At 48.9% G+C, this 24,534-nt stretch overlaps 1 protein-coding gene across 1 annotated transcript in view; it reads right to left on the reverse strand.

Annotated features, from left to right (window-relative positions):
* The window catches only part of PRPF6 (pre-mRNA processing factor 6), a 57,253-nt gene that overhangs the window by 14,767 nt on the left and 17,952 nt on the right, over positions 1-24,534 (reverse strand). Inside the window, exons 10-16 of the mRNA XM_081949695.1 lie at positions 24,193-24,311; positions 21,753-21,971; positions 18,054-18,176; positions 17,083-17,204; positions 13,495-13,633; positions 10,097-10,216; positions 2,072-2,248 (exon numbers count right to left, since the gene is read on the reverse strand). Of these exons, the coding sequence (XP_081805821.1) occupies positions 2,072-2,248; positions 10,097-10,216; positions 13,495-13,633; positions 17,083-17,204; positions 18,054-18,176; positions 21,753-21,971; positions 24,193-24,311 (1,019 nt within the window). The remainder of the gene's footprint in view (positions 1-2,071; positions 2,249-10,096; positions 10,217-13,494; positions 13,634-17,082; positions 17,205-18,053; positions 18,177-21,752; positions 21,972-24,192; positions 24,312-24,534) is intronic.

Genomic DNA, 24,534 nt, shown 5'->3' on the forward strand with positions numbered 1-24,534 from the left:
TACCCTGGGCCTAAGCCATGGAGCGCTTTAAAGGTCATAATTAATACCTTGAATCGCACCCGGAAAACAACCGGCAACCAGTGCAGGCCGCCTAAAAGGGGTGTAACATGGGAGCACCTAGATACCCCCATGACAACCCGCGCTGATGAAGGGAACAACTAAGAAACAAAGGTTGACTTGGGAGTAAGGCCACAGGTGGACAGTGAACGGCCCCTCCCAGAGGAAATAAAAGAGGAGCAACAGGGGAGTGGAGTTTGCAGGAGGCCATTAATTCATTCCTGCATTCTTGCCAAGTATTGCGGCGTCTGAAAGATATCGGCCTGGCCGCTCTCCAAGCCTGAGAAAGGTCAGGAATTGTGAACTCTCTTGAAAGACTGTGGGAGAGGGAAGACTTGGCTGGAGAGGAATTCGCTGTAAATTAAATAAAAGGGATTTATCGGGACGAGGACTCGGCTTGGTGCTGCTGGGGAAGCCTCAGTCAGAACATTTCCATCATTCGTTTAGTGACAGAAGTTACAAGTGATCGGGGGGGGGGAGTGACTTATGCCCATTTTTCATACGTTGCATGGTCCCCATCGTCATGTGATCAAAATTCAGACGCGGGCTCAGATTTATGATGGTTGCAGTCTCTTGGGATCAAGTGATCAACTTTTGCCACCTTTGGACGAGCAAAGTCATTGAGGAAGCTTAACAATCATATTACTAACTTCATAACTGCAGTGATTCCTCAATGTAGGGGACTGTCTATTATTTCCACTTTCTGGCAAGAAAATAAAACTCGCTTATTGTGGGCAGGGGTTTCACTTAATGACCATGATGTTCTCTCAATGACCACCGTGTTTGCTTTATAACTGCTGCATTCGCTAAAGGACTACCTATGTCTAGTTTAATGAAAAGGAGGACTAGGGGAGACATGATAGCAGTCTTCCAATATCTCAGGGGTTGCCACAAAGAAGAGGAACTCAAACTATTCTCCAAGGCACCTGAGGGTAGAACAAGAAGCAATGGGTGGAAACTAATCAAGGAGAGAAGCAACTTAGAACTGAGGTAAAATTTCCTGACAAGAACAATTAATCAGCTTGCCTCCAGACATTATGAATGCTCCAACACTGGAAGTTTTTAAGAAGATGTTGGACAACAATTTGTCTGAAAAGGTATAGGGTTTCCTGACTGAGCAGGGGGTTGGACTAGAAGACCTCCAAGGTCCCTTCAAACTCTGTTATTCTGTTACAAAACATAGTGATTTTGGGGTGCGCTTTTGCAATTACATTTGTGATTGTGATTTGGCCTGTCAAGCACAGGTTTTGCAAATATTTTCCTTCAAAGAATATAGAATAACAGAGTTGGAAGGGACTTTGGAGGTCTTCTACTCCAAACCCCTATAGGAAAACCTATACCTTTTCACATAAATAGTTGTCCAATCTCTTCTGGAAAGCTTCTAGTGATGAAGCACCCACAACCTCTGGAGGCAAGTTGTTCCACTGATTCTGTCAGGAAATTTCTCCTCAGTTCTAAGTTGCTTCTCTCCTTGATTAGTTTCCACCCATTGCTTCTTGTTCTACCCTCAGGTGCCTTGGAGAATAGCTTGACTCCCTCTTCTTTGTGGCAACCCCTGAGATATTGGAACACTGCTATCATGTCTCCCCTCTTCTTTTCATTAAACTAGACCTACCCAGTTCCTGCAACCGTTCTTCACATGTTTTAGCCTCCAGTCCCCTAATCCTCTTTGTTGCTCTTCTCTGCACTCTTTCTTAGAGTCTCCACATCTTTTCTACATCGTGGAGACCTAAACTGGATGCCGTATTCCAAGTGTGGCCTTACCAAGGCATTATAAAGTGGTATTAACCCTTCACGTGATCTTGATTCTATCCCTCTGTTGATGCAGCCTAGAACTGTGTTGGCTTTGTTTGGCAGCTGCTGCACACGGCTGGCTCCTATTTAAATGGTTGTCCACTAGGACTCCAAGATCCCGCTCACATAGAATTCTATTCTACCCCATACTACCCCATACACAGAGACAAATACGTTTTGAGAGAGCCTGCGGTCTTTTTAGAAAACTAGAGAGTCTTACTCCTTGGTTATAAGCATCCCGGGCTTTTTCAATCAGCTCCTCCTGTTCTTCTATCTGCCCTTTCATCATCCAGAGCTTGGGAAAGTCTTCATAATGCTTCAGGGCCTCCTCGCAGAGTTCCTGCGCTGCGACAATGTTCCCGAGCACCCACTCGAGTTTGACGGACTTCATGAAGACCTGTAAACAAGCAGCAAGGACCTTTGACCCAAATCCAGGAGTACCCCCACCTTCCAAGGCATTTTACGTCCACCCACATGCCCACCAGAGGTTTTCGGGACGACCACTGTGCTGCAGTGTCTACTCAACTACTCTGACTGTAATCTGTGGCGGGCTGCTGGGGGTTCGCAGGGATTCGGGAAGAACCTCTAGCTAAGATTCTGTGCAGTTCGGAGAACCCCCAAATCCCACTCCTGGCTGGCCACGCCCACCCCTCCCCTCCCAGAAGTCCCCACGCGGCCTGTTTTGGATGCAGGTTAAGTGCAGGGCACACACGGAGGCTCGGGGAAGGTGAAAAACGGGCCTACTGGGAGTTTGGGGAGGGTGAAAAACAAGCCTACGGGAAGTTTTGGGGAGGGTGAAAAAGTGGCCTAGGGGAAGTTTGGGGAGGGTGAAAAACGGGTCTACGGGAAGTTTGGGGAGGGTGAAAAAGGGGCCTACGGGAAGTTTGGGGAGGGTGAAAAAGGGGCCTATGGGAAGTTTGGGGAGGGTGAAAAAGGGGCCTACGGGAAGTTTGGGGAGGGTGAAAAAGGGGCCTAGGGGAAGTTTGGGGAGGGTGAAAAAGGGGCCTAGGGGAAGTTTGGGGAGGGTGAAAAAGGGGCCTACGGGAAGTTTGGGGAGGGTGAAAAAGGGGCCTAGGGGAAGTTTGGGGAGGGTGAAAAAGGGGCCTAGGGGAAGTTTGGGGAGGGTGAAAAACGGGTCTAGGGGAAGTTTGGGGAGGGTGAAAAAGGGGCCTACGGGAAGTTTGGGGAGGGTGAAAAAGGGGCCTACGGGAAGTTTGGGGAGGGTGAAAAAGGGGCCTAGGGGAAGTTTGGGGAGGGTGAAAAACGGGCCTAGGGGAAGTTTGGGGAGGGTGAAAAACAAGCCTACGGGAAGTTTGGGGAGGGTGAAAAAGGGGCCTACGGGAAGTTTGGGGAGGGTGAAAAAGGGGCCTACGGGAAGTTTGGGGAGGGTGAAAAAGGGACCTAGGGGAAGTTTGGGGAGGGTGAAAAAGGGGCCTACGGGAAGTTTGGGGAGGGTGAAAAAGGGACCTAGGGGAAGTTTGGGGAGGGTGAAAAAGGGGCCTAGGGGAAGTTTGGGGAGGGTGAAAAAGGGGCCTACGGGAAGTTTGGGGAGGGTGAAAAAGGGGCCTAGGGGAAGTTTGGGGAGGGTGAAAAAGGGGCCTAGGGGAAGTTTGGGGAGGGTGAAAAAGGGGCCTAGGGGAAGTTTGGGGAGGGTGAAAAAGGGGCCTAGGGGAAGTTTGGGGAGGGTGAAAAAGGGGCCTACGGGAAGTTTGGGGAGGGTGAAAAAGGGGCCTAGGGGAAGTTTGGGGAGGGTGAAAAAGGGGCCTAGGGGAAGTTTGGGGAGGGTGAAAAACGGGTCTAGGGGAAGTTTGGGGAGGGTGAAAAAGGGGTCTAGGGGAAGTTTGGGGAGGGTGAAAAAGGGGCCTAGGGGAAGTTTGGGGAGGGTGAAAAACGGGCCTACGGGAAGTTTGGGGAGGGTGAAAAAGGGGCCTAGGGGAAGTTTGGGGAGGGTGAAAAACGGGTCTACGGGAAGTTTGGGGAGGGTGCAAAACGGGTCTACGGGAAGTTTGGGGAGGATGAAAAACGGGCCTACGGGAAGTTTGGGGAGGGTGAAAAAGGGGCCTAGGGGAAGTTTGGGGAGGGTGAAAAAGGGAGGGTGAAAAACGGGTCTACGGGAAGTTTGGAGAGGGTGAAAAAGGGGCCTAGGGGAAGTTTGGGGAGGGTGAAAAAGGGGCCTAGGGGAAGTTTGGGGAGGGTGAAAAAGGGGCCTAGGGGAAGTTTGGGGAGGGTGAAAAAGGGGCCTACTGGGAGTTTGGGGAGCGTGAAAAACAAGCCTACGGGAAGTTTGGGGAGGGTGAAAAACGGGTCTACGGGAAGTTTGGGGAGGGTGAAAAACGGGTCTACAGGAAGTTTGGGGAGGGTGAAAAAGGGGCCTAGGGGAAGTTTGGGGAGGGTGGAAAAGGGGCCTAGGGGAAGTTTGGGGAGGGTGAAAAAGGGGCCTAGGGGAAGTTTGGAGAGGGTGAAAAAGGGGCCTAGGGGAAGTTTGGGGAGGGTGAAAAACAAGCCTACGGGAAGTTTTGGGGAGGGTGAAAAACGGGTCTAGGGGAAGTTTGGGGAGGGTGAAAAAGGGGCCTACGGGAAGTTTGGGGAGGGTGAAAAAGGGGCCTAGGGGAAGTTTGGGGAGGGTGAAAAAGGGGCCTAGGGGAAGTTTGGGGAGGGTGAAAAAGGGGCCTAGGGGAAGTTTGGGGAGGGTGAAAAACGGGTCTAGGGGAAGTTTGGGGAGGGTGAAAAAGGGGCCTAGGGGAAGTTTGGGGAGGGTGAAAAACGGGTCTACTGGAAGTTTGGGGAGGGTGAAAAAGGGGCCTACGGGAAGTTTGGGGAGGGTGAAAAAGGGGCCTAGGGGAAGTTTGGGGAGGGTGAAAAAGGGGCCTAGGGGAAGTTTGGGGAGGGTGAAAAACGGGGCTAGGGGAAGTTTGGGGAGGGTGAAAAAGGGGCCTACGGGAAGTTTGGGGAGGGTGAAAAAGGGGCCTACGGGAAGTTTGGGGAGGGTGAAAAAGGGGCCTAGGGGAAGTTTGGGGAGGGTGAAAAACGGGCCTAGGGGAAGTTTGGGGCGGGTGAAAAACGGGTCTACGGGAAGTTTGGGGAGGGTGAAAAAGGGGCCTACGGGAAGTTTGGGGAGGGTGAAAAAGGGGCCTACGGGAAGTTTGGGGAGGGTGAAAAAGGGGCCTACGGGAAGTTTGGGGAGGGTGAAAAAGGGGCCTAGGGGAAGTTTGGGGAGGGTGAAAAAGGGGCCTACGGGAAGTTTGGGGAGGGTGAAAAACAAGCCTACGGGAAGTTTGGGGAGGGTGAAAAAGGGGCCTAGGGGAAGTTTGGGGAGGGTGAAAAAGGGGCCTAGGGGAAGTTTGGGGAGGGTGAAAAAGGGGCCTAGGGGAAGTTTGGGGAGGGTGAAAAAGGGGCCTAGGGGAAGTTTGGGGAGGGTGAAAAACGGGTCTAGGGGAAGTTTGGGGAGGGTGAAAAAGGGGCCTACGGGAAGTTTGGGGAGGGTGAAAAAGGGGCCTAGGGGAAGTTTGGGGAGGGTGAAAAAGGGGCCTAGGGGAAGTTTGGGGAGGGTGAAAAACGGGCCTACGGGAAGTTTGGGGAGGGTGAAAAAGGGGCCTAGGGGAAGTTTGGGGAGGGTGAAAAACGGGTCTACGGGAAGTTTGGGGAGGGTGAAAAACGGGCCTACGGGAAGTTTGGGGAGGGTGAAAAAGGGGCCTAGGGGAAGTTTGGGGAGGGTGAAAAAGGGAGGGTGAAAAACGGGTCTACGGGAAGTTTGGAGAGAGTGAAAAAGGGGCCTAGGGGAAGTTTGGGGAGGGTGAAAAAGGGGCCTAGGGGAAGTTTGGGGAGGGTGAAAAAGGGGCCTAGGGGAAGTTTGGGGAGGGTGAAAAAGGGGCCTACTGGGAGTTTGGGGAGCGTGAAAAACAAGCCTACGGGAAGTTTGGGGAGGGTGAAAAACGGGTCTACGGGAAGTTTGGGGAGGGTGAAAAACGGGTCTACAGGAAGTTTGGGGAGGGTGAAAAAGGGGCCTAGGGGAAGTTTGGGGAGGGTGAAAAAGGGGCCTAGGGGAAGTTTGGGGAGGGTGAAAAAGGGGCCTAGGGGAAGTTTGGAGAGGGTGAAAAACAAGCCTATGGGAAGTTTTGGGGAGGGTGAAAAACGGGTCTAGGGGAAGTTTGGGGAGGGTGAAAAAGGGGCCTACGGGAAGTTTGGGGAGGGTGAAAAAGGGGCCTAGGGGAAGTTTGGGGAGGGTGAAAAAGGGGCCTAGGGGAAGTTTGGGGAGGGTGAAAAAGGGGCCTAGGGGAAGTTTGGGGAGGGTGAAAAAGGGGCCTAGGGGAAGTTTGGGGAGGGTGAAAAACGGGTCTAGGGGAAGTTTGGGGAGGGTGAAAAAGGGGCCTAGGGGAAGTTTGGGGAGGGTGAAAAACGGGTCTACTGGAAGTTTGGGGAGGGTGAAAAAGGGGCCTAGGGGAAGTTTGGGGAGGGTGAAAAAGGGGCCTAGGGGAAGTTTGGGGAGGGTGAAAAAGGGGCCTAGGGGAAGTTTGGGGAGGGTGAAAAATGGGTCTACGGGAAGTTTGGGGAGGGTGAAAAAGGGGCCTAGGGGAAGTTTGGGGAGGGTGAAAAAGGGGCCTAGGGGAAGTTTGGGGAGGGTGAAAAAGGGGCCTAGGGGAAGTTTGGGGAGGGTGAAAAACCGGTCTAGGGGAAGTTTGGGGAGGGTGAAAAACGGGTCTACAGGAAGTTTGGGGAGAGTGAAAAAGGGGCCTAGGGGAAGTTTGGGGAGGGTGAAAAAGGGGCCTAGGGGAAGTTTGGGGAGGGTGAAAAACGGGTCTAGGGGAAGTTTGGGGAGGGTGAAAAACGGGTCTACGGGAAGTTTGGGGAGGGTGAAAAAGGGGCCTAGGGGAAGTTTGGGGGGGGTGAAAAAGGGGCCTAGGGGAAGTTTGGGGAGGGTGAAAAACGGGTCTACGGGAAGTTTGGGGAGGGTGAAAAAGGGGCCTAGGGGAAGTTTGGGGAGGGTGAAAAAGGGGCCTACTGGGAGTTTGGGGAGGGTGAAAAACAAGCCTACGGGAAGTTTGGGGAGGGTGAAAAACGGGTCTAGGGGAAGTTTGGGGAGGGTGAAAAACGGGTCTACAGGAAGTTTGGGGAGAGTGAAAAAGGGGCCTAGGGGAAGTTTGGGGAGGGTGAAAAAGGGGCCTAGGGGAAGTTTGGGGAGGGTGAAAAAGGGGCCTAGGGGAAGTTTGGGGAGGGTGAAAAACGGGTCTAGGGGAAGTTTGGGGAGGGTGAAAAAGGGGCCTACGGGAAGTTTGGGGAGGGTGAAAAAGGGGCCTAGGGGAAGTTTGGGGAGGGTGAAAAAGGGGCCTAGGGGAAGTTTGGGGAGGGTGAAAAACGGGCCTACGGGAAGTTTGGGGAGGGTGAAAAAGGGGCCTAGGGGAAGTTTGGGGAGGGTGAAAAACGGGTCTACGGGAAGTTTGGGGAGGGTGAAAAACGGGCCTACGGGAAGTTTGGGGAGGGTGAAAAAGGGGCCTAGGGGAAGTTTGGGGAGGGTGAAAAAGGGAGGGTGAAAAACGGGTCTACGGGAAGTTTGGAGAGAGTGAAAAAGGGGCCTAGGGGAAGTTTGGGGAGGGTGAAAAAGGGGCCTAGGGGAAGTTTGGGGAGGGTGAAAAAGGGGCCTAGGGGAAGTTTGGGGAGGGTGAAAAAGGGGCCTACTGGGAGTTTGGGGAGCGTGAAAAACAAGCCTACGGGAAGTTTGGGGAGGGTGAAAAACGGGTCTACGGGAAGTTTGGGGAGGGTGAAAAACGGGTCTACAGGAAGTTTGGGGAGGGTGAAAAAGGGGCCTAGGGGAAGTTTGGGGAGGGTGAAAAAGGGGCCTAGGGGAAGTTTGGGGAGGGTGAAAAAGGGGCCTAGGGGAAGTTTGGAGAGGGTGAAAAACAAGCCTATGGGAAGTTTTGGGGAGGGTGAAAAACGGGTCTAGGGGAAGTTTGGGGAGGGTGAAAAAGGGGCCTACGGGAAGTTTGGGGAGGGTGAAAAAGGGGCCTAGGGGAAGTTTGGGGAGGGTGAAAAAGGGGCCTAGGGGAAGTTTGGGGAGGGTGAAAAAGGGGCCTAGGGGAAGTTTGGGGAGGGTGAAAAAGGGGCCTAGGGGAAGTTTGGGGAGGGTGAAAAACGGGTCTAGGGGAAGTTTGGGGAGGGTGAAAAAGGGGCCTAGGGGAAGTTTGGGGAGGGTGAAAAACGGGTCTACTGGAAGTTTGGGGAGGGTGAAAAAGGGGCCTAGGGGAAGTTTGGGGAGGGTGAAAAAGGGGCCTAGGGGAAGTTTGGGGAGGGTGAAAAAGGGGCCTAGGGGAAGTTTGGGGAGGGTGAAAAATGGGTCTACGGGAAGTTTGGGGAGGGTGAAAAAGGGGCCTAGGGGAAGTTTGGGGAGGGTGAAAAAGGGGCCTAGGGGAAGTTTGGGGAGGGTGAAAAAGGGGCCTAGGGGAAGTTTGGGGAGGGTGAAAAACCGGTCTAGGGGAAGTTTGGGGAGGGTGAAAAACGGGTCTACAGGAAGTTTGGGGAGAGTGAAAAAGGGGCCTAGGGGAAGTTTGGGGAGGGTGAAAAAGGGGCCTAGGGGAAGTTTGGGGAGGGTGAAAAACGGGTCTAGGGGAAGTTTGGGGAGGGTGAAAAACGGGTCTACGGGAAGTTTGGGGAGGGTGAAAAAGGGGCCTAGGGGAAGTTTGGGGGGGGTGAAAAAGGGGCCTAGGGGAAGTTTGGGGAGGGTGAAAAACGGGTCTACGGGAAGTTTGGGGAGGGTGAAAAAGGGGCCTAGGGGAAGTTTGGGGAGGGTGAAAAAGGGGCCTACTGGGAGTTTGGGGAGGGTGAAAAACAAGCCTACGGGAAGTTTGGGGAGGGTGAAAAACGGGTCTAGGGGAAGTTTGGGGAGGGTGAAAAACGGGTCTACAGGAAGTTTGGGGAGAGTGAAAAAGGGGCCTAGGGGAAGTTTGGGGAGGGTGAAAAAGGGGCCTAGGGGAAGTTTGGGGAGGGTGAAAAAGGGGCCTAGGGGAAGTTTGGGGAGGGTGAAAAACGGGTCTACGGGAAGTTTGGGGAGGGTGAAAAAGGGGCCTAGGGGAAGTTTGGGGGGGGTGAAAAAGGGGCCTAGGGGAAGTTTGGGGAGGGTGAAAAAGGGGCCTAGGGGAAGTTTGGGGAGGGTGAAAAAGGGGCCTAGGGGAAGTTTGGGGAGGGTGAAAAACGGGTCTACCAAAAGTTCAGGAAGACCAAAAAAAGGCCCATTTCTGGCCTCTCAAGGGCCTTCAGAGCCTGGGGAAACCCTTTTCACCCTCCCGGAGGCTTGAGAAAAGCTTCTGGACCCCAGGGGGAAAAAGACCCCCCCATGGTGCAGGAAGCCAACTAGGCCACACCCACCATGCCCACGCCCATCCAGCAACCAGGCAGAGAACCCGTTGCTAAAATGTTTGAAGCCCATCCCTGACTGTAATAGCATCGCAGCTTGTTTCAAGTTGCTCCTAAGCTACCCCCGGGCTCTTAGAAAGGAAAAGAAATGGCAAGATTATAAACAACAGATATGGATTTTAGCAATATTAGGGGGGGGGGGGGGGTGTTAGAAAAATTGAACTACCAACTTGTAAAATAACAAATTAATTGTAATTGTTATGGCATGGGAGTTAATTTGCTCTAGTGATTAAGATACCAGACACTTTGAGTTCTAGTCCCGCCTTAGGCATGGAAGCCAACTAGGTGATTTTGGGCCAATCACTAGGTGACTATGAATTCTAGTTCCGCCTTAGGCATGAAAGCCGGCTGGGAGACTTTGGGCCAATCACCAGGTGACTATGAATTCTAGTTCCGCCTTAGGCATGAAAGCCGGCTGGGAGACTTTGGGCCAATCACAAGGTGACTATGAATTCTAGTTCCGCCTTAGGCATGAAAGCCGGCTGGGAGACTTTGGGCCAATCACCAGGTGACTATGAATTCTAGTCCTGCCATAGGCATGAAAGCTGGCTGGGAGACTTTGGCCAATCACCAGGTGTCTATGAATTCTAGTCCCGCCTTAGGCATGAAAACTGGCTGGGTGACTTTAATCCAATCACCAGGAGACTGTGAGTTGTAGTCCCGCCTTAGACATGACAGCACGGCCATTGATAAGAATTCTGGGAGTTGAAGTCCATACTGCTAGAAAAGGCCAAGATTGGCATACACTGAACCAAAGACACGAGCTGAAAACTACAGCTTTATGCGTTAACGATTGAATTCCTTTCAACAGATATGCATTCTACAGGTAGAGTGGACTTACTCTAGCTGTTGGGGCGCTGCTACGGGCCTTGGCCAACAAACGCCTCGCTCGTTCGTATTCGTTGTTTTCGGATTCCAACTTCACGGCAGCCAGCCAAATCTCTTCGCTGTTGGGATTGGCCTGAAAATATCAAGTCACAGAGACAGAATGGAAAAGAGATCAGAAAAATCCCATTTCATCAATTGTATGCATCAGACTGAATCCTCCACTTCTTCTCTTCTCTTATGAGCGGCATTGTGTGCTAAGTATCACGAGAGCCAGTTTGGTCCGGTGGTTAAGGCACCAGATTAGAAAACAGGAGGGCTGAACTGTGGGGTCCTTGGTGCTTAATATATAAATAGATTTAATCACCTTCCTTCATTTATTTTTGTTATTGTTATGATTATTTATTCTTCAATTCGATTCCTAGTCTGGGACTGGTAAAAACTTAACAGTTCGGGTCCTAACCAAGAGTTGTTAAGGTAACATCTTAAGTGTCAGGCCTGCAGCCAATTCCTTTTGGGATCTTTGGCCTGCCACACTAATATTCTATTCTACTATGCTGTTTCATTAGTGGGGAATTGGGAGGAGGAATGTGATGTTGTCAAAATAAAATTCCTTTCTAGAAAGCCAAGGCCATCCTTTGTCTCTACACCTCTGCACCTGACTGGAACGGGATGGGTGGAACTGCCAGCAGGGCAGTGGAAGATTGGACCATGTGATGGGCTTGTGGATGTAGGGGAAAGATCGTGAACTTTCAACTGGATGGGGAAAACCAGGAAGCTCAGATTCAGGTTTTCACAGATGTGCCAACATGGCTCTCTTAATAAATTGGAACTTTGAGCAATACTTTGCCTTGGGACTCTTCATTTAATTTTGGATGTTATTTGGAACCCTGACACTAAGTATATAGACCAGTGATGGCGAACCTATGGCACGCGTGCCACAAGTGGCACACGGAGCCATTTGTCAGGGCATGCGAGGCGCTGCCCTGTCAGCTGGCCAGCGCGCATGCGCGCTCTGGCCAGCTGATTTCACCTTTTTAAAAGCTATTTTTCACCCTCCCCAGTCTCCAGAGGCTTTATAGGAGACTGGGGAGGGCGAAAAGAGCCTCCCCCGCCCCTCCCGGAGGCTTCAGGGACCGTCCAGAGGCTTCCCTGAAGCCTTCGGAACGCTTAAAACCACCCTCCGAGCAAACCGGAAGGACTTCCGGTTTGCTCGGAGGGTGGTTTTAAGCGTTCCGAAGGCTTCAGGGAAGCCTCTGGACGGTCCCTGAAGCCTCCGGAGGGCCTCCGGGGGGGCCAGGGGAGGCTCTTTTCGCCCTCCCCAGGCTCCTATAAAGCCTCTGGAGCCTGGGGAGGGCGAAAAAAGCATGTAAAAATGGCGGGGGGATGCATTGTGCGCGCACACGCACTGGGGGATCACGCATTGCATTATGGGTGCGGCACGCCCGCACACGACCCCCCCCGCACGCTTCCCCCACTTGTGGCACGCGAACCAAAAAAGGTTTGCCATCGCTGATATAGACAGTTCGGGTAGAATGTTGGTTTTTTTGCAAAGTCAGAATATTCAGGTCTAACAAGTTCAGGATTTCCATGTATCTATGCAGCCATTTAGATGGCAAATCTAGGCAGCTTACTAAAAAGCAGACACATCACCCTGCCAACAAAAGTGCGTCTAGTCAAGGCTTATGGTTTTCCCAGTTGCAATGGATGGCGATGAAAGTTGGACCATAAGGAAGGCTGAGCATAAGAAAGAATGGAGGCCTTTGAACTCTGGTGCTGGAGAAGACTCCTGCATTGAGTCCCGTGGACTGCAAGGCCATCCAACCGGTCAGTCCTAGAGGAGATCCACCCTGGCTGCTCTTTAGAAGGCCAGATCCTGAAGAGGAAACTCAAAGACTTTGGCCACCTAATGAGAAGGAAGGACTCCCTGGAGAAGAGCCTAATGCTGGGAACAATGGAGGGCAAGAGAAGAAGGGGACGACAGAGAAGGAGGTGGCTGGATGGAGTAACAGAAGCAGCCGGCGTGAGCTTTAATGGACTCCAGAGGATGGATGACGACAGGAAGGCCTGGAGGAACATTGTCCATCGGGTCGCGATGGGTGGGACACGACTTCGCAACTAACAACAACAGGCAGCCATTATTATTGTTGTTGTTGTTATCTTATGGGGGCCACATTACTAGCTAACCAGAATCACACGTAGCCCACAGATCATGGGTTAGACATGCCTGATCTACATCATATTTTAATCTTCATTAAAAAAAACCCAACAACCTGGAAACTTTTTGAGCAGATGGCCTGTAATGCTTCTAAATAAAATCTAAAATACTATAAGCCAATGTTTCTCCACCTTGGCAACTTGGAAGATGTGTGGACTTCAACTCCCAGAATTCCCCAGCCAGCAATTGCTGGCTGGGTAATTCTAGGAATTGAAGTCCACACATCTTCAGGTTGGCATTACTGACTAACCGTAAAGTGGCCCAACCATCTGCACTGTGCAGAAAAGATGGGTAATCCTGGGGAGTTGAAGTGAGGGGAGCTGAATGTCAACTCGCAAAAGCATTTCTAGTCTGCTCTCGAGTTGCCATGGGCAGCATTCCATGCATATTTTCTTCCAGGGTCGGATCTCAGATTACGAAAGCTGGCTTGTGAGGCGTGGATTTCTACAGCCCACGGGAGTGCCTAGTTGGAGAACGTGATTTATGACGCAGACTGAGAGGAGGGGGGGAAACGGAGTCAAAGGGAGCCGTAAATTACGTGCAGCTGAGTTGAACTCACTCGAGTAGATGCCGATATGCTGCTCCTAATAAATACTTACCATATTTTTCGGACTATAAGACACACCGGAGTATAAGACACACCATGATTTTAATTTTTAAAAAAAGGTTTTTGCACTCTGCAGGCCTCCCAAACCCTCTCTGCATGCCTCGGTTTTTTTTTTGGGGGGGGGGGGAGAGGACATGCAGAGCTTTGGGAGGCTTGTAGAGGGCTCCTGGGGGCTGGGAGGGGGGGTCAAAAACGAGCAAAAACAGTCTGTTTTCCTCTCGCTTTTGCCCTCCCCAGCCCCCAGGAGCACTTTGAAAGTCTCCCAAACCCTCTGCACATCCATTTTGCAAAGGGGGCAGGGTGTTGGGGGGCCAAAACTGCTGTATTCAGTGTATAAGACGCACCCAGATTTTCACCCTTTTTGGGGGGGAGGGGGGGAAGGTGCGTCTTATATTCCAAAAAACGCAGTAGTTTTCCCTTGAAACTTGGCTCAGAGACTCGTGAGTTAATTAGGGTGTCTGCCAGAACCTTAACACACCTCTTTAAGTTGCCAAGACTGAAAAATAGAGCTAGAAATATTTTGCCCCATGTTCTAAAGCGATCACTACAAAAGGGAAGGACCCCAATGGACGCCGCCGTGCGTACTCACCTGGAAGGCCAATGCCAGGATGCTCCTGGCCGCAGGGACGTCTCCGGCCAACCATTTGGATTTGGCCCCCATGAGCCACAAGACTTCAGCCTTGGGGCAGTGAGCCACCGCCCTTTGCAAAAGAGCTTCCAAAGATTCCCTGAAAGTAGACAGCAGCCCAAGGAAATTAGAATGAAAATGTCCGGACATCTAAACCTATGATTTTAAATTTAAAGAGGCAACACGGGTAGTCCCCGACTTACAACAAGTTCATTTAGTGACTGTTCAAAGAGTACAACAGCACTTTAAAAAAATGACTTATGGACTGTGACCTGCCAGCTGGCAGCAGATTCGGACAGTGAGGAGGTTGGGGAGGAAGATGGTCCAATCCTGGAGTCTGGGGAAGGCTCTGATGAGGGCTCTGTGTCGGAGGCAGAGAGGGGGCCAGGGACATCCGACAGTTCTCAGCTGCCTTCGGAGTCAGACAGCAGTGAGGCAGAGGAACAGCTGGAGCCTGTTCCCAGTGTGCACATGCGCAGAGCTGCCAGAAGAAAAGAACAGCTAAGAAATCAGGGTAGACTTGGGAGTAAAGCCACAGGTGGACAGTGAATGGCCCCTCCCATAGGAAATAAAAGAGGAGTGAAAGGGGAGTGGGCTTTTGCAGGAAACAATTTGTTTGTTCAACAAATTCGTTTCAGGAGTGTGAAGATCTGTCCGTGAATCTCAGAGACTCTGTGCGAAGTCTTTCCTTGCACAGCACAGCGTTTGGAAAATATTCACATGGCAGCTTTCCAAGCTAGATAAGGTCATAAATACTCCTTTGAAAGACTGTTTGCCAGGCCTTTGCTGAATGTGAAGAATTCACATTCGTTTAATAAAAGGAGTTTTGTCGGGACCAGGAATCTGCTTCGTGCTTTTTGGAGAAGCCTAGGTCAGAATATTATGACCGTTTTTCATACTTTTGACCGTTGCAACATGTCCACAGTCACATGGTCAAAATTAAGACGCTTGGCAACTGGTTCATATTTATGACGGTTGCAGTGATCCCCTTTTGCGACCTTCTGACAAGGCAAGGCAATGGGGAAGCCCGAATCACTTAACAACTATGTTACTAACGAAAGGACGCGAGAAGGATTAGAGCATGCACAGAGTGTAACCTAATTCAGCTTTTGTTAAATTGCTGGTGAGAGAAGCTCCATTGTAACCTAACATGCCAACTTCACAGATAAAACTTCTAGGCGAATTGCCAAGCTTAGCCCCGTAAAGTACTTACAACTTGAAGTGTGTGTTCAGCATTCCCTAACAAAGCTCTGTCTTATATGCCAGAAAATGTATTTCTTTCCTCTTCTAAAGTCTATTGTTTTTCAGTGCGCGGAGAAAAATCATGAGGTTTGTGTAACATGAAATAATGCTTCTAACACTATGACGATCTGCACACGCTGTGTAAACACTGTAAGAAGTTTGGAAAAAGTTTTTTTTTTTCCGACTGGACGGTGAGACTCGCGTCTGTTTTTTTCTCTCTCTATGCCTGCTCTGTTAAGGTGGGAGACAAAAATGCCATCAAGTCTTTATGCTTTCTGCAGAAAATAAAAACTGATTATCATTGGAATTATTAGATTCCAATTCCATTCCCATTTCAGAGTTTCATTGGAATTATTAGATTCTGAGCTGAATTTAAAAAACTTTACACTAACCTAACACCTGCAGTGATTCACTTACCACCTGTGGCAAGAAAGGTCATAAAATAGGGCAAAGCTCATTTAACAAATATCCCACTTAGCAACAGAAATTTGGGGCTCAATTGTAAGTTGTAAGTCGAGGCCTACCTAAGCATTATATTCAGAAAGTAAAAATACAAATTGGAAAAATAGAAAAAGGAAGATTTTATTTTTCCCAAGAAAAGTAGACAAAACATTTTTAAAAATGTCCATTAAAAAAGACCAAAGTCCAAAACACATATACATATACTAGCAGGATACCCGTGCTGCACTACAAAATTATGTGATCGGGCCTGATAAATTGACACTTTAAGTTTGAAAATTAATGAGTAGTTAGGATCAGCCTTGATACATTGACACTTAAAGCTTGAAAATTAATGTAGAATGGACTCCTTAGCATCAGAGCGTGTTAATATAAGGCAACTGGCAGTTGGAACAGAGTTCTTTTCAGGTGGGGAGGGGGAGTAGAATGTCTAAACTCCCAGCCCGCAGGCCAGATGAGTCACGTGCTGGCCACGCCCACTTCCAATTTAGCAGAGGGGTAGCATCAGAGCATGTTAATATAAGGCAACTGGCAGTTGGAACAGAGTTCTTTTCAGGTGGGGAGGGGGATAGAATGTCTAAACTCCCAGCCCGCAGGCCAAATGAGTAACGTGCTGGCCACGCCCACTTCCAATTTAGCGGATGGGTAGTATCAGTGCATGTTAATATAACACAACTGGCAGTTGGAAAAGAGTTCTTTTCAGGTGGGGAGGGGGAGTAGAACGTCTAACTCCTCAGCATCAGAGCATATTAATAGAATATTGTATACAAAACACTAATGATCGAATGGTCATTTTGAAAAATCCTTTCTTGGCGAGCACCTAGAAGCCAAGAGGAACGTACGTGCCAAATTTCAAGTATGTAGGCTTTACAGTTCTGGAGAGTGTGTGATGAGTGAGTGGTACTTGGTTTTTATATATATATATAGAACATCATCCTCCCTGATTGAATGATGATAATATTGCAGCAATATTAGTTTCTCCCCCTTGCAATGTGTCAACTTTTCTCTCTGCAAGAGAAATTTGGGGCTCAGTTCTATGGCATAAAGATTAGTATAGCCTTGATTTGTCACTGTACAAAATAAATACAACAAAATTGGCTACCTGTGTGCAATTTTTAAAAGGTGCGCCACAGGCATTCATAGGAGGCCTTTTCACATCTAGTGTCAGGCCTGTCGTTATGTTCTTTTTAGGATCTTTGGCCTGCCACACTTTCTTATAATTTTCTATGTGTTTCATTAGTGTAGTAGTTGGGAGGGGGGAATAGAAAGGAGTAGGATTGTGGAATGTATTGTTGTCATTCTTTTATAGAAGCTCAAGGTTATCTTTTGTCTCCGCACCTCGACACCTGACCGGAAGCAGAGGGGTGTAGATGCCAGCGTGGAAGATGATGATTGGAACATGTGATGGATTATGGGATGTGGGGATAAGATCATGAACTTTCAACTGGGTGGAATTCCAAGAAGAAAATCAGTGTTGGAATTCCATAGACGTGCTAACTTGCCTGTACGAATAAATTGGACCTTTAAGGATAACTTTGCCTTGGACAATGATTTATTTCATACATGGTATTTAGAACGCTAACATCTAGAACCTTGTGGGCGATGTCCAAAAAGAGATTGTTTTGGCCATCCAGAAGGGCCAAGAAAGTGACAATGGAGAAAGCTTCAAAGGCCCAACATGGACAGGCCATAATTCGCCAGGAGCATTTTTGTCTTTAAAAACAAAACCAAAAGAAAAACACCCCCGTTCTGCTCCAGTGGAAACAAGTGAAGCGAAAGCCATCGTCGGAACCATTGTCACAACCAGCTTGCTGGAGAAATATTTGTGAAACGGTAAATGGGACGTACCTCGTTCCGTGATTCTTCTCAAAATAAGCTGCTCGTAACCAGACGCTCTTCTTGCTGGGGAAAACTTGCAGGGCGTAAGCGTAAATCGCCCTGGCACACTCCAATGCATTGTGCGCCACACACTGCGGGGGGGGGAGGGAGAACACGGGTCAAGGAAGCTGTTTTTAGTGAGCTCTCTCATAATCTGATCTACAGAGGCAGTCCTTGACTTACAACGGTTCGTTTAGGGACCGTTCGAAGCTCCAACAGCATCGAAACAAGGGACTCGTGACCGTTTTTTTCACGCTTATGACAGCTGCAACATCCCCATGGTCATGTAATGTTACATTCAGATGCTTGACCGCTGGTTCATATTTATTATTGTGGCCCGCCAGCGGCCAGCAGATTCGGACAGTGAGGAGGTTAGGGAGGAACATGGGCCAGTCCTGGAGTCTGGGGAAGGCTCTGATGAGGGCTCTGTGTCGGAGGCAGAGAGGGGGCCAGGGCCCTATGCCAGTTATCAGCTGCCTTCGGAGTCAAACATCAGTGGGGCAGAAGAACAGCTGGAGCCTGTTCCCAGGCAGTGAACTCCTGGCAGTGAGCAGAGCAGCCTGCAATACTGCATTCAAGAGCCACGGTGGCGCAGTGGGGTTAGAGTCCAGTACTGCACTGCCGGCTGCCTGCAATTTGGCAGTTCGAATCTCACAGGCTCAAGATTGACTTAGACTTCCATCCTTCCGAGGTGGGTAAACTGAGGACCCCAGATTGTTGGGGGGGGGGGGGGGTAATAGGCTGACTCTGTAAACCGCTTGGAGAGGGCTCTAAAGTACTGTGAAGCGGTATATAAGTCTAAGTGCTATTGCTATACTGCTATTCTAACCATTGTGGCTTCTGGAAGCAACAAGTAACGTGAGACAGGCTACGGTGTCCCACCTCTTATTCTACCTCTTGGTCCTGTCCTCAGCTTCCCCCACCTGAGGCCCTGTACTTACACTATCAGCATCTTCCATCCAGGTGTGCTTGCGATCTTCCTCTTCGATCCCAATCCCGATCACCGCTCTCATGATAGCTTGGCAGGTGGCCACACTTCCGGCTTTATCGCATTCTTCGGCATCCTGGAAAAATTCATTTCGACGTGGCCTCAGTTTAGTGCAGGGGTGTCCAAACTTAGCAACTTTAAGGCTTGTGGACTTCAACTCCCAGAATTCCCCAGCCAGCAGAGCTGGGGAATTCTGGGAGTTGAAGTCCACAAGTCTTAAAGTTGCCAAGTTTGGACACCCCTGGTTTAGGGCAACAAAGGGGCAATTCCACACAAGCATGCCCTTGTCTCACCCTCCGGAGAGCTTCACTCTGTCCCTAATCTGGCAAGGCCCATAACTGGTTGCTCTGGCCTCTTCCCACTGCATTTTCACCCAAGCAGAGGTGAGAAGCCAAGCATCTTAGAACAGGGCTCTCCGCCCGTGCCAACTTTAAGACTTGTGGACTTCAACTCCCAGAATTCCTCTTGCTGAGTCCAAGTGCTGAAGTCCACAAGTCTTAAGGTCACCAAGGGTGGAGACCCCTGTCCCCTCCTTTAGGGTACTCTAGAACACACCTTCCCCTCAGTCTAGCCCAGGGGTCTCCAACCTTGGCAACTTTAAGACTTGTGGACTTCAACTCCCAGAATTCCTCTTGTTGGCTGAGGAATTCGGGGAATTGAACTGCATAAGCCTTAAAGTCGCCAAGGGTGGAGACCCCTGTCTTATAAGAGTATATGCTTAGTTAAATACCTAAAGAGGTTAAATTACAGTGACTGGACCAAAGTTTATTAAACTGACACATTTAACTGCTCATCCAAGAATCTTATTGGTCAAAACGAAATTTTTGCTTAGGTTTTGAGTCAGAGTTGTTGGAATGTACTACCATATTTTTCAGAGTATAAAATGCACCTTTTTTCCTCAAAAAAGAGGCTGAAAATCTGGGTGCGTCTTATACACTGAGTACAGCGTTTTTTTGCCTCCCGAAACCCCACCCCTTTCATCAAAATGGTTGTGCAGTGCCTTTAGGAGGCTTCCAGAGTGCTCCTAGGGGCTGGGAAATGAGTAAGAAACAGGACTTTTTTTGCTCAATTTTGCCCCCCCCCCCCAGCTCCCAGGAGCACTCTATAAGCCTCCTAAAGGCTATGCATGCAATTTTTTTGACAAAAAATGGGCCCGTTTTTGCAAAAAAATGGGCTGTTTTTTGCTCGTTTTTCTACGCCCCCACCTCCAGAGCACTCTACAAGCCTCCTAAAGGGTATTCATGCCTCAAAAAAATAAAAAGGGCCCATTTTCACGAAAAACAGACCATTTTTGGGAGGTCTGCAGAGTGCAAAAACTTTTTTAAAAAAATTTGCCTCTTCAAAACCTTGGTGCGTCTGAAAAATACAGTAATTCTTGCTAAGCATCTTTCATTTCCAATGGGGGGAAAAACCCGCAGTCGTAATAAATTCTTTCCTCTCTAAAAATTCGCATTAAAGCAATGATCAACACTAACAGATACATGAGCTTCATTAGTTCACGGGGTAGCAGGGATTAAATATTTAACTCTAACTGAAAGAAGCAGGAGGGAAAGAAATCTCTTTTATTGCTTTTTATGTTTTTCATCTGCCTTTCTTGAACATCCAAACCATCTCTCCCATCTATTTCTGTTCGATTCCAGAGCGCCAGCTGTTTCAATCCATAACATCTAAAATATTCATATATTTGAAGAGTTCTTAGTGCTTTCTGAGCTTGGCTGTTTTTTTGAAGGCCTTTCATTACCTGAGCTATGTAATATCATAGTTTGGGTGATGAAAAATCTGTGAGAAAACAGCCAAGCTTGGATGACACTTCAACCCAGAGTTACAAATATTCTGCTTTATTCATACTCATATATTTCTCGTGGCCCAAAGTTCCACAAAAATTGTTATGAAATGCACCCGGACCTGCTAGACATTTTTTTGCAATAGATTTTACACATCTGTTTATGCTATTCCAGATCATATAGTAGCACCCGCGCTGAACACATACAATATTCCATTTTAGGCATGAAAATGCTGGGTGGCTTTGGGCCAATCACCAGGAGACGGTGAGTTCTAGTCCAGCCTTAGGCACAGAAGCCAGCTGGGTGACTTTGGGCCAATCACCAGTAGACAGTGAGCTCTAGTCCCACCTTAGGCACGGAGGCCAGCTTGGTGACTTTGCGCCAGTCCCCCCCCCCTCTCTCTCAGCCCAACCCACCTCACAGGGTTGTTGTGGGGGGAAAACAGGAGGCGGAAGGAGTATTAGGCATCTTCACTTCCTTGAATTAGGTATAAAAATAACAAAGGCAAGAAATGAATACCGTATTTTTTGGAGTATAAGACGTATTTTTCGGACAATAAGAGGCACCGGAGTATAAGAGGCACCAAGGTTTTGAAGAGACAAATTTTAAAAAAAATAGGTAGGTAGAGGGAGGGAGGGAGAGGGAGAGAAAGAAAGAGAGAGAAATACAGTAGGTAGGGAGAGTGAGTTTAGGTAGGTAGGTAGATAGAGACATAGAAAGAGAGAGAGAGAAATACAGTAGATAGGTAGGGAGAGGGAGAGAGAGTAGGGAGATAGATAGAGGGATATATATAGAGAGAAATACAGTAGGTAGGTAGAGAGAGAGTATAGGTAGGTAGGTAGGTAGGTAGGTAGGTAGGTAGGTAGAGGGATAGAGAGAGAAATAGAAAGAGATAGAGAGAAATACAATAGATAGATGGGGGAGAGAGAGATGGTCGGTAGGTAGGGAGAGGGAGAGGGAGAGGGAGAGAGAGAGAGAGAGAGAGAAAGAGAAATATAGTAGGTAGGTAGGGAGAGAGAGGGCAGGTAGGTAGAAGTATAGAGAGAGAAATAAAAAGAGAGAGAGAGAAATACAATAGGTAGGTAGGGGGGGAGAGAGAGAGAGTAGGGAGGGAGGTAGATGTTTCCAGGTGTATTTATCCATGGGCTGGAGAAGGAAATCACTGACAATCTGCAGCACCTAAGACTTTGTTTCTGCTGGCACAGCACTTGATCAATGTAATTCTCAGCAATCACTTAAAGAGCTTTCCAAAAGGGAAAAAAGGAGTTTTCTACACTCTGCAAACCTCCCAAAAATGGCCCGTTTTTCGTGAAAATGGGCCCTCTTTTTTTTGAAAAAAAAAAGGCATGAATAGCCTTGGGGGGGCTTGCAGAGTGCTCCTGCGGGGGGGGGGGGGCAAAAACGAGCAAAAACCAGCCAGTTTTTCGTGAAAACGGGCCCGTTTTTTGTCAAGAAAAATTGCATGTATAGTGTTATGGAGGCTTATAGAATGCTGCTGGGGGCAAAAAACGGCCCGTTTTTTGCTCATTTCTGCCCTCCCCAGCCCCCAGGAGCTCTCTGAAAGCCTCCATAAGGCTATGCACGGCCATGTTGGTGAAGGGGGCAGAGCTTCGAGAGGCAAAAAAAAAAAAAAATGCTGTATTTGGTGTATAAGACGCACCCAGATTTTCAGCCTCTTTTTTTGAGGGGAAAAAAGGTGCGTCTTATACTTCGAAAAATACAGTAATTAAAAATAATGCTCTAAAACCACTTTTCCCAGACTTGGTGCCTTGGAATAATTTGGGGCCCCTCCCTTCAAAAGGCCTGGAAGACACCAGGTTAGAAAAGTCAGGCTTTGAAAGATCGAATAAATCCTCCTTGGCAGGTACCTGGATCCACTGCTCTCGGTTGATTTCCACCCCGTTAGCCCTCAAGGAGGTGATGGCTCGGTCGATGATCTTCTCCACCATTTGAGTGTTCCCGTTGGCCTCCTCAAGCTTGGCAGCTGTAATCCAGATGTGCCGGTCGGTTGGGATGTTCTCGCGGGCTTTGTTTAAGACCTTGCGAGCGTTTTCGTAGGTCTCGAGCCTGGCCAGGGCAAGCCACAGCTGGAACAAAGGAAACGAAAAAGAGTTTGACGTTGAGGGCTACCCAGCGGCCTCGTAGCAAGACTTTGGCTGATTGATACTACAGAAGGCAGGGAGTCCTCGACTTACAACCAGCGGTGGGGGGGTTTCACTTACCGTATTTTTCAGACTGTAAGACGCACCGGTGTATCAGACGCACCAGGATTTCGACGAGGTAAGTAAGGGAGGAAAAAAGGTTTTGCCTTGCCCCAGCCATGCTGTACTCTGCAGAGTGCTGCTGGGGACTGAGGCAGGGCATAAAAGCCTCTGTTTTTGCAAGAAACAGGGTGTTTTTTGCAAAAAATGGGGTGCAGGGGCGGGCTTCATGAGGCCCAAAATGCCTGTATTTGTGTATAAGACGCACCAACATTTCCACGGTCTTTTAGGGGAGGAAAAGGTGCGTCTTATACTTCAAAAAATATGATATTTTTACCACTGGCTCGCCCCCTGCATTCACGCTCACTTCATCTTCCATGCATGCACCCTGACTTCAGCGAATGCGCCTGGCCTCAAAAACGTGGCTAAGTAAGAGGACATAGAGTCGGGGTAAGTGGGCAGGCCCACCCATGATCTGCACTACCGGTTTCCTCAAACCAGTCCGAACCAGCTGAATATCACTCTCTTTGCAACCATTTGTTTAGGGACCTTTTGAAGCTACAAAAAAACTAATGGAAACTAAACAAGGAGAGAAGCAACTTAGAACTGAGGAGAAATTTCCTGACAGTGAGAACAATTAATCAGTGGAACAGAAGTTGCCTCCAGAAGTTGTGAATGCCCCAACACTGGAAGTCTTTAAAAAGATGTTGGATAGCCATTTGTCTGAAACGGTATAGGGTTTCCTGCCTAGGCAGGGGGTTGGACTAGAAGACCTCCAAGGTCCCTTCCAACTCTGCTATTGTATTGTACTATTATTATTACAAGGATACAGGAGAAAAAAAATGACGCAGGTTTTTCACACTGATGATTGTTGCAACAAACTTGTGGCCAAGTGATCCAAAATGCGTCCTTTGTGTCCTGAAGATATCATGGCAGCACAACAGAAGACAACTCACGTTGCCAGTTTCTGGGCAAGATTTGTTTGACTCGTACATATCTTAATCTTATATTTTAAAGTTTTATGTAGTACGGCATGTCTTATTTCAACTGGGATGCATCCGACACAAACAAATTGGGGTCAAACTTTGGACGCACGGCAACTGTCTCATATTTATGACGGTCGCAGTGTCCCTGGGTCATGTGATCACTTTTTGTAACCTTCTGGACAAGCAACATCAATGGGGAAGTTGCTTGACAAGTGTCCAGAGTTTGATCAAATGGGCTGCGATGTTCGTAAGTATGAAAAATGGTCATAAGTCGCTTTTTTCAATGCCACTGTTAACTTTTAGCAGTCACTAAATGGGATAACAGATTAATAGATTAATAGTGTACACAACACACATCTGCCTGCCCTACCCCCCCCCCCGACGCATGTCCGCACGACCCCCACCTTCCCACCGCTCAATTTGGGCCTAGGAGGCCTCCCTGAAGCTTTCTGGAATAAAAAATGGTGCATCCCCCCCACGCTACCCCCCCGTGCATGAGCACGACCCCCCCCCCACGCCCATGAGCATGCGTCTCCCGACTGCAGAGACCTGAAAATCAGCTGGCCGGTGGGAGGTGCTTGCGCATGCGTGGTGCCACTGAGCTGGGGCAACCGGCTCTCTGCCATTGGTTTGCCATCACAGCCCTACACGATCCCAGATCAATGTGTGAAGAGATTCTCAGTCATCCAAGATCATGGTTGTCCCAAAGGTTTTTTCAAGAGCCAACTGGACATCCTGTTTTTTCTCTGAAGACGTTTTGCTTCTCATCCAAGAAGCTCAGAGCTGAAGTAGCTTCACGGATGAGAAGCGAAATGTCTTCAAAGAAAAACCAGAAAGTCCCGTTGCCTCTTGAAAAAGCACTTTTGAGATTGGATTTGGATTTATTGGATTTATGGCTGTCCAGTCTCTTCTTGAAAACCTCCAGTGTTGGGAGCATTCACAATTTCTGGAGGCAAGTCGTTCCACAGGTTAATTGTTCTAATTACAAGGAAATTTCTCCTTTGTTCTAGCTTGAATCTCTCTTTAATGATCGTCCACCCACTCTTTCTCGTCCTGCCCTCTTGGTGCTTTGGAGAATAGTTCGTACCCCTCTGTGTACAAAACCAAACTTGACCACTTACTTCCACACTGGTGGGGCAGCATTCCACAGCCCGGCTCAGCATTATCCTGGCATCCTCAGGTTCTTCTAATTCAACAGCCGCTTTCCATAAGCGGACTGAATTCGGAACATGCTCCAGTGCTAAGAAAGAGAAATGAAAAAAGGGGGGGGGGGATGCAGGACTGAACAATACCCAAGCTGCCAAGTGTAATGCAAGTTGCAAATTTAATGGAGAAACCTTGGAAGCATGCATGTAAGGGATTCACTGTAGAACAGCGGTCACCAACTGGCGGTCCATGGACTACTGGTGAGCTGTAGAAAATTTTGGTGGTCCACAGAAACCTTATTTGCATTTTTTATCTAA

The sequence above is a fragment of the Natrix helvetica genome, assembly GCF_964273705.1.
Source record: "Natrix helvetica genome assembly, chromosome: 3".
Taxonomy (NCBI): Eukaryota; Metazoa; Chordata; class Lepidosauria; order Squamata; family Natricidae; genus Natrix; species Natrix helvetica.